The sequence below is a fragment of the Camelina sativa genome, chromosome 11 (genome assembly GCF_030686135.1).
Source record: "Camelina sativa cultivar CO46 ecotype springtype chromosome 11, ASM3068613v1".
Taxonomy (NCBI): domain Eukaryota; kingdom Viridiplantae; phylum Streptophyta; class Magnoliopsida; order Brassicales; family Brassicaceae; genus Camelina; species Camelina sativa.
This window is the reverse complement of record NC_141890.1, coordinates 25,092,506-25,102,122: the sequence shown is the minus strand read 5'-3', so window position 1 is coordinate 25,102,122 and position 9,617 is coordinate 25,092,506. Positions and strand designations below refer to the sequence as shown.

The window sequence follows — 9,617 nt, the reverse complement described above, 5'->3', positions numbered from 1 at the left end:
ACAAAGGAATGGGTTTGATCCTTGTAAAATCATAATTAGAGATTGTATATTAGAGAATATAGAAGAGGAACTTGATATTAAAAACTTAGAAGTACTCAATCATCCAACAAACCAAGAGTAAGAAAGTTTAAGAACCCTAAAAGCTGCTAAACAAGAGATAAACAAAAGTTTAAGAACCCTAAAAGCTGATAAACAAGACATAAACAAAAGATAACAAAAAAATAAGTCTCCCCTTAATAGGGTTAATGTATTTATAGGAAAATAGAAGGGAACCCGGGTCAACCCAAAACAGGTCGGGTCAAACCCGGGTCAAAGATAAAACAAGTGTGGACTAAGGCGGCTGCAGGATGGTCTTGGCCGATTGGTGAGGCTGCTTGGCTCCATCGGCCATTACTTGGAGAAATCTGGATCACCTCCATTGCAAAGCTTACTCAATTTCTAATAACTTAGATGAAGAAATCTGGATCTAAATCCCAAGGAAAGGTCTTCATACGAGTCGATCTTTGAGGGACTGCAGACTGTTTCCGAATCATCAATCATCTTGTGTGCATCCAAATGTGTGTCTTCCATTATATTGCTAATTATTGACTTATTTGGCTCCAAAGCACACTTTCCTTGCACATCTCTACTCCAACATCTGAGATAACAAACTTGATGCAAAATGCAACCTAAACAACCTAAATGCTCATGAATATGAACAAAACAATGAAGAATTAAGCTCTAAAATTACATAAAAACACAAGATATCATGAACTTAAGGAGCCACCTGATGCCTACATTGGAGAAAGATCCAAGAGAGCTTGTCTAAGGACAACTACCTCTCCTCATCCTGCTTGAGAAAGCAAGTTAACGTCGAGCCAACGACGTTAAACAAGAGCGCTTCTTGGGAGGCAACCCATGTCTAGTAAGTTTTTATTTTTATGATTTATTTTCTTTTACTATTGAAATTTTTGCATTTTAGTTTCAGGTTTATAAAAAAAAAAAAAAAAAAAAAAAAACAACACAAAAAAAATAGAAAACAGAAAAGCCAAAAAAAAAAAAAAAAGAAGAAGAAAGACCATGGATTGGCAATGCACACCATGTCTAGTGGCAAGTACCACCTACTAACAGGCCATGATCACCGTGACCGAAGCAAGCCGAAGGCGACGGATCAATCACAATCCTCATGTGATCGATGCCGAGAGTCCCACCAGCCATACCAACAGTAGCCAATGCCATGTCGTACATACCATGTCTTACGTACCGCGTTCGCGTACTATGTACTATGTACCATGTACTATGTACTATGTACCATGTACTATGTACTATGTACCATGTACCATGTACTATGTACTATGTACGATGTACCGTGTACTATATACCATGTACCATGAACCACGTACCATGTACTGCATACCCTGCACCATGACCGACATCCCATGTACCATGTCCTGCGTACCATGTACCATGCCCACCGTTCACCCGTGTACCGCGAGACACTTCCGAACCACCACCATCCTACCACCAACCATCACCATTCTTTTATTTAGGTATGTTTTTAGTATTTTTATTTTCTCATTATTATTGATGGTTTTAGGTTATTGTTTCAAGCAGGATGCATTTAGAGATATATCAAACACAATTCGATTGAACTTTGCCTAGTTCAAACACGATGTCAAGCAACCAAAGGAAGTATAAACGGTTATTCACCACATTTTCATTCCACAGCCGAACTCTAGACAACTTTTTGGGCAACCATAAAATGTCTAAGAGTCGACACAACATTATTCCATCAAGGTGAAATTGTTCTTAAATCCTACACTTTTCCTTATGATTTTTAATCCTCATCTCTTTCTTTTTTTCCCACCGAGGACAGTGTGATTTAAGTCTGGGAGGAAGGATGTTCCATCATATACTAATGCTACTTTCTATTTTGTTGACTTGAGACCTTTTTCCACTTTTTACATCAATAATTTTGACATTTTATCGAGTCACATTTTTTTTATTGAGTCAAAACCAGTAGGGGATTATGATCTTATTCTAACGGTTTATTTGATTTGGATTAACACTCTTATGACTCTTGATTATGCTTGACAACAGAACCAAAGTTTGGAAAGACTGTGAGCCGACTCAACAATCCCCAAAGTCCCTATTCGATGGATATTCAGATGATCTAACGTTGTCTCTAACTTTTATAGGACCTAAACCGGACTTAATTTTCAAGCCCTGGGAATTGGTATACATTGGACTAGATCTCTACATTCAAGCCACACAAGACATTGCACTTCTTCAAGAGTATGTTCCCCTCTCTCTTCCCTTCAATACTATAGAAAAGAAAGAAAAAGAGAATAAAAGATGAGATGATTTTGATCAGTTTAGAGAGGTAGGTAAATTACTTGTGACCTCATTATTCTACTCTTGAGTCAAATGATCACACAAAGCTTGGAAGCGAGGGGTAGGTAAATTACCAATGACCCAAGTATTCGCCTACACTTTTGATTTTTAAAAAAAAAGAGAAGAAGTGAGAAAAGGGAGAGGAAAGGAATCATATGAAGAAAGTCTTGGCTTGAAGAGGGTCTGCAATCCATTGATCGATTTTCCCTTAGTAAGATTTCACTTTTTATTATTGCTTTAATTTATGTAAAGAGATGACAATGGAGATTCTTGAGACTCTAAAGAATTGTGGGATAAAGGAGCGTTGATGATTCTCATGGTGGATTACAAATGGAAATTCCTAATGTCAAGGCGAAGAAGAGAGCAAAGACAATATCCCCAAAGATAAGTGAATTCCCAGTATTTTCAAAACCTCTTTTCCATGATTTATTCTGATTATTTGCTTGAGGACAAGCAAAGTCTAAGTCTAGGGGAGTTGATAACATCATTATTTTACCCATTTTAGCTATAGTTTTAGTATACATTTAGGAAGAGTTTAGTATGATTTCAATGTTTAAATGTCTATTATCAAGTATTTTAGGTTTCAAGAAGGTTTTACAGGTTTTATAGCAAAAAGGACCAAAAGACAAGGAAAATACGTTTTAGGAAAGATTCAGAGCTTTACAGTACGGGCAACTTTTGAAGAACTTTCAGAACTCACATTTCGACGTACATGGTGTCTATGGAAATATGAAAGAGTTATCTTTCTCCTCGAAGTGGAATCAAGTCAATCCATTCAATCATCAGGAAGTTATGCCCGATTTACCGAGACGTGTTACAAACCAACGTAAGGAGAACCATCAAGCCAATGGGCTTTTTATTGAAGGCCTGAACAGATACCACCACGGCGGCCCAGTCCAAGCCTTCACCACGTTCTAGAATCTTCCTATGCCGCCCCTTGCCATGCACTAAACAAGAGAAGACGTTTCTACCCTTACAAAACCCTAAACCTAGACAAAACCCTATAAATACTCTTCTAAACCTAGGGTTTAGAGTGTGCAATCATTGGAGCAGCCAAGAGACACGACCAGAGGACCAGCCGTCGACCAGAAGCTCTCTCTCTCTCATCCCTCTCTTTCAAGCTTTGAGATCTACCAAATCTTTCTATTCTATTTGCTTTGTACTTTGTTTCAAAAGGAAAAAGATCCTAGAACTTTGTTTGACAATCATTGAAGTAATATCTAAATCCTTGTTCTCTATTTATTCTTTTATGTTTATGAGTCTATTAAACCTTGCTTTGATGATTCCCTTAAACATGCTAAAGTAGTTTTCTAGTTGGGTTTAAAGGGATAATCAAAGGGGGGGAGATGATCTTAGTTTAGGTGGCAATTTTTAGGGTTTGTTAGATTTAAATTCCTGTTTATTCTATGCTTTAATTCTAAGTCTTTGCTTAATGCTTTAAGTTAGCCTCATGAACTAACTATGATCTAAACTGTGTGTGCTTTGCCAAAAGCTTGCATGTGTGCTTGACCTAGTTTAGATGTATGGGGAGACATAGGAAGCACATACCCCTTACCTATGGAATTCCATGGATTAGAATCAAACCTGTTTTAAATGCTTTGATCTATGAGTCGTTGCCTGCGACAGTTGAGTAACGGAGTGTAGAGATCTTAGACGGTTAGCTTGAGAACTTTAAGTTAACGGTTCATTAGTGTTTCGTAGTCCAAGTTTTAGATAATCAAACTAACCCTAAACTTTCCTAGATATATAGATCATTGAACCCCTGCGATTCCCCTTGATGCCCAACGCTAGTTTTATTATTTTTATTTGCATTTTATTTATGTTTATTTGCTTGCTACAACCGTGACACTAAAACCCCCATTTTTATTGAGTCCTAGCCTTACATCTCTTCCGACGGATTCTCTAAACAACAACTCTCTCTCTGTGGGATCGATCCTTAAATACTACTACCGATTAGCTGTGCACTTGCAGCAGTTGTGTGGTCTTTTTAAGGTAAAAGATTGAAGTGAAAAACCACGCACATCACCACTTTCAAACATTTTCTCTGTTCTTGAGTTTTTGTCTATTCTTGCTTGAGGACAAGCAAAGATTCAAGTATGGGGGAATTGATGTGTCTGTATTTTATTGGTTTTACCTATAGTTTTTACAATTGTTCTGAGTCTTTTATTGAGTCAAAGTGTGCTTTTAGAATCGTTTTAGTCTTTTGTGAGTCTGTACAGGTTCTATGTTACTTCGGAAGAAAATTGAGTGTTTTGGGGATGAAAACATGCATCTGGAGCCAATTTGGTTAAGACTGATCGGACTAGCAAGCAGATGGAGCAAACAAAGAAAATCCACCCAGGATCGATTGATCCTCATTCGGGATCGACCGATCCCGTACCCAAAGCAACTTTTCCTTTTTTGTTTTAAACCGACTTTTAGGGTTTTATTTTAGTATTTAAGCACGAGGCTCGACCTCTAGAAAAACAACTTTTATTTTACGCAGCCTTTGAGCACTTGTAAGTTTTGGGAGAAGATCTCTAATCCTCTATAACACTTTGGAGAAGAATTCTAAACCCTTTTTATTTCTCTTTTGCAATTCAACTATGTTTCTTCATCATTGATTTGCTGTTCTTTTATCTCCATGTCTGAGTACTTATTCTATTGGGTTTCGAGTTTCAAAGGGGTTTATTATTCTCTAATGATGGTGTTCTAGATTTGGGGGTTGATCTATTTTGTTCTTCATCTATTGCTGTTCTTAATGCTTAAGCTAGATTGATCACCTTGATTAAGATCTTAGGTTTAATTCATCGTGGCACCAAAAGTGTTGTTGAGTTGCTAGAAAATAACTTAGGTGAGCAAGGTGATCCTTAGCCAATGGAAGTTGAAGTTAAGGTACCTTGTGAACAGATCAAACTTAAACTTTTATTGCTTGCTTGGTTGCTAGATCCAAACGACGGTTTAGGGTCTAGTTAATTTGTTGCATAGATAGCTAACGCTGCGGAAGTAGGTTAGTTTTACAATAGTGATTTGAGTTCTCGAACGGTGTCTAATGCATCCCCATCTAACCACCTTAGTCTGAGAATTATATTTCCATAGATTCACTACGCCCAATATTTCCTTTCTGATTTAAAAGCAGTTTATTTACTTTCCGATTTTGATAGTCACTTGAAAGACAAACTTCTTCTTTTTGCTTTAGCTAGATTCAATCTTCTTAGTTTCATAGTTCAATACTTAGTCTATGTGGATTTGATCCTAAAGTGTTACAACAATACTACTAGATCGTGGTGCAGTATGCATTAGCTTTTAATTGACCTTTGATCAAGTGCAAAAATGAAAATAGCAAAAAATATATTTTTTAAAAGGCGTATATACAAAAGGTTATTTATTCCTAACATTTTCTCTAGGAACAATTGCATAATAACTTTTATTACATTTATCCAAATTTCTGAAAAACATAACTCATCAAATTAAAAGGATTCAACAGATTGTTACTAATATATTTTCCATATGTAACGTTTTCCCCCCATAGAAAGAGTCATATTTTTACTTCTTTTTCATAATACTATCTCTCCTTATAATTAATAAGAGCCGTTTTTTTTTCATTTTTAATATTATTTTATAATAATTAAACGTAAGTAATTTAGAAACTAAAAAAAAGGTTCTCTCTCTATATATATTTATAGGGAAACTATCTTAAAACCTCTATTTTATAAAAAATAACATATACTTAAATTTTTGACAAAAAACATATAATTAAATTAAAATATAACCACCTAATTAATAAAATTAGTATATGCTCAAATTCATTTTTTTTTAAAGCTAACAAGGCATAACTTTTTACTTTTCTTAGAATCTTACAAAAATTTATACATTCATATTGATGTCTCATTTTTTAAATGGTTTTAAAAGATTATTTAATATCGACTTTTAAGTCTTTTTGTCGAGAAAAAATTTGATTTGGATGTTTTTGAGTCATTATAGATTTTTGCACATATTGGAGTCAAGAGAGGAGTTTTGGAAGATAAACTGATCAAAATGTGTTAAGAGAAGAAAAGATTCAAGGCGACAATCAATCAGTACACTTATGCCATTGATAGATAGAGAATACACCAACATCGGTACAATAAGTGTACCGATCAATAGAGACTTTAGAAGTTCTTGTTTTCTTCTTTCTGACTCATTGTTTATAAATATGGGTCTTGATCACAATCGCAAAGAGACAGTTTTGAGCGATTTGATGTTTTGTAAATCTGAACGCCTAGACAAACTAAAAACATTATTGAAATTTCTCCATATTTATAAGTATTTAATTATTTTTACATTGAAGTTTAGGGGTTGATGAATTTGTATATATATAATATGATATAAAACTTATTTTAAAGCAAAAAATTCAAATTTATAGTAGAAATTGTTAGAAATACTTATTTGTAGATACCCTTATTCAAAAATATTGTTTTGTCCATTTTCATTTTTTCCTTCTTTTAAATTTTAATGGCTATTTTATCCCTATTAGAATGATATTTAAGTGAACAAAATGAAAAGTTGATTTTTTTCGGACAAAACATGTCTTGCCAAAAAAATATTGGACAAAAAGGTTGGTGGGAACCGTGATCCCGGAAATTTAAAAATTTATAAAGGTTTTTAAAAAGGATTTATAAGGTTTTTGAAAGGGTTTTAACAAATTTACAAAGATTTACTAGGGTCTTAAAAAGATTTTTCAAGAGATTTTAAAAGAACTACAGGTCTTTAAAAGATTTTACAACGGTTTATAAAATATTTACAAGGCCATTTTAAACATTTACAAGGGTTGTTAAAAGGTTTAATAAAGGTTTTAAAACGACTTACAAGAGTGTTTAATGGATCTACAAAGAGTTTTAAAAGTTTTAAAAAGATTTGCAAAATTTTCATTCTCTTATATTTTTTTTCAAAAATATATTTTTATTGTTTATTTTTTGAAACTATTTTATATATAAAATGACTTAATTATCCTTTTTTAGTAAGAACTCATAATGACAAACTAAATTTTTCCGCCAATAATTATTTTTCCGAAAAAACAATTTCCAAGACAAAAAATTTCCGTAACTCCTTAAAAATCCTTCAAAAAATCTCTTTGAAATCTTTAAAAACTCTTGAAGATCTTTAAAAAATCCTTGTAAATTATTTTAAAACCCTTCAATTTTTTTTGAAAATGATAAACCCTTGTAAACCTCTTATAACCCTTGTAAATCTTTTTAAAACTTTTAAAACCACTTAGAATATGATGTCGTACATTAATATGTTTCTGGTGTAAAATTAACGTAGCTCATTTATAGAGAGGCACATTAATATATTTCTGGTGTTAATTTAACACACAGTCCAGTTATAGAGAGGTTATAAAAGCCGACTTTCTGTTGCCATACGCCACGGCACACAGCATGACACACCTCATTGCATATCCGAAGTATCTAAAAGAACTTTCGTAGCCGCCGAACCCCAAAATTGACAATTAACTTATTCTTGCTTTAACATGATTTCCAACATTTAATCGAGCAGTCACGATTACGGTCCAAAAAAGGCGCAGGAAATTCAAAAGACACGTTTGGTATGAGAATTAAAATAACTCTTTTATTACGTGCAAGAGTCGCTTTTTCTACTTTTCTTTTCATACTATATTAACTAATATTAAACAACACCTAACAACTTATATATACAATTAACCAAAAGAAAACGTGAAGATACGTTACTTCTCTTTTTTTAACATTAAAAAGACTCTCTTAATTCTCTTCAAGCAGAATCAAGAACGTAACTAAACATGTCCGATCAACAGAAAATTTATCCGGTAAGCGACCCTGAAGCTCCACCACATCCAACGGCTCCACTTGTTCCACGTGACTCCTCGAGATCAGAACACGGTGATCCCGCCAAGACTCAGCAAGCACCGCCGTTGGATCCTCCAAGGAACAAGAAAGGATCGAGAAGCTGTTGGTGCAAATGCGTTTGCTACACGCTTCTCGTCATCTTTCTCCTTATTGTCATCGTAGGAGCGATCGTTGGTATACTCTACCTTGTCTTTAGACCAAAAGTTCCGGATTACAATATCGACCGGTTACAGCTCACCTGGTTTCAACTAAACCAAGACCTGAGTTTATCCACGGCGTTTAACGTCACTATTACGGCCAAAAATCCTAACGAGAAAATCGGAATTTACTACGAAGACGGAAGCAGAATTAGCGTCTTGTACATGCAAACAAGTCTCAGTAATGGTACGTTAAAAAATCGGTTCGCTATTCTAGTTTTGTTTGGATTAAATTGGTTCAAAATGGTTAACCGGGTTTTGTGATTTTTTCTACAGGGTCCTTGCCAAAATTCTACCAAGGACATGAGAACACAACTGTTATAAACGTAGAAATGACTGGTTTTAATCAGAATGCAACAAGTTTAATGAATATATTGCAAGAGCAACAACGGTTAACGGGAATCATACCGTTGCGGATTAGAGTTACCCAACCGGTTCGGATCAAACTCGGGAAATTAAAGTTGATGGAAGTGAGAGTCTTGGTTAGGTGTGGTGTATCCGTTGATAGCTTGGCTGCTAACAGTGTGATCAGGGTTAAAAATAGTAACTGCAAATACAGGTTTAGACTATAATTTCGTTTCTTATTCATAATTATTTTAAGTTAATATTTATTCATTACAGTACGGAGGGGTTGAGTGTTGTAGTTCCCCCCATCCACGGTCGTCTCCTTTATTTTTTAAGAAAGAACAATTTTGTTTCACACTTGTAAATAACTAATAAAAGAAACATTATATTTCCAATTGTTCATAATTTGGTTGTTTTTTTTTTTTGGTTGTTTCTATTTACTAAGAAGTTTTGGATCTCAAATCTGGAACTATATATTGTAGCCTTGTAGGGTAGATAAAATTTGTTAGTTACCTCTTTTTCTCGAATGTTTGATTTAAAATAAAGAATCACTACAAGAAAACACGCGTTTTGTGATGGACGAATATGTTGCGAATCCCTCGCAAATCCACAAAAGCGAGAGATTTGCGACGAAAGTCCGTTCCTCGCAAATCGGTCAATGTCGCAAATCCCTCGCAAACTAATCGCAAATTGCGAGGACTTGATTAAAAAGCAATTTCCTCGCAAATGTAGTATCTAGTAACTCCCTCGCAAATTTGCGATGAATTTGCAATTATTTTTTCTGTCGCAAATAATAATAATGGTATAAAAAACAAAAATTTCATTTTGGTTAGCTTAATTAGAACTAAACTTGTAATTAAAA

General features: G+C 34.4%; 1 protein-coding gene across 1 annotated transcript; it reads left to right on the top strand.

Moving 5' to 3' along the window:
- Positions 1–8,065: 8,065 nt before the first annotated feature.
- Positions 8,066–9,166, top strand: LOC104724058 (NDR1/HIN1-like protein 6). The gene is made up of 2 exons (XM_010442505.3): positions 8,066–8,597; positions 8,687–9,166. Exons 1-2 carry the CDS (start codon positions 8,147–8,149, stop codon positions 8,980–8,982), a joined length of 747 nt encoding a protein of 248 aa, XP_010440807.1. The 5' UTR covers positions 8,066–8,146; the 3' UTR covers positions 8,983–9,166.
- Positions 9,167–9,617: the final 451 nt, after the last annotated feature.

Coding starts and splice junctions, on each gene's coding strand:
- LOC104724058 (XM_010442505.3), top strand. CDS start 8,147: ATGTCCGATCAACAGAAAATTTATCCGGTAAGCGACCCTGAAGCTCCA. Junction 8,598..8,686: donor GCAAACAAGTCTCAGTAATG/GTACGTTAAAAA, acceptor TTTTTTCTACAG/GGTCCTTGCCAAAATTCTAC.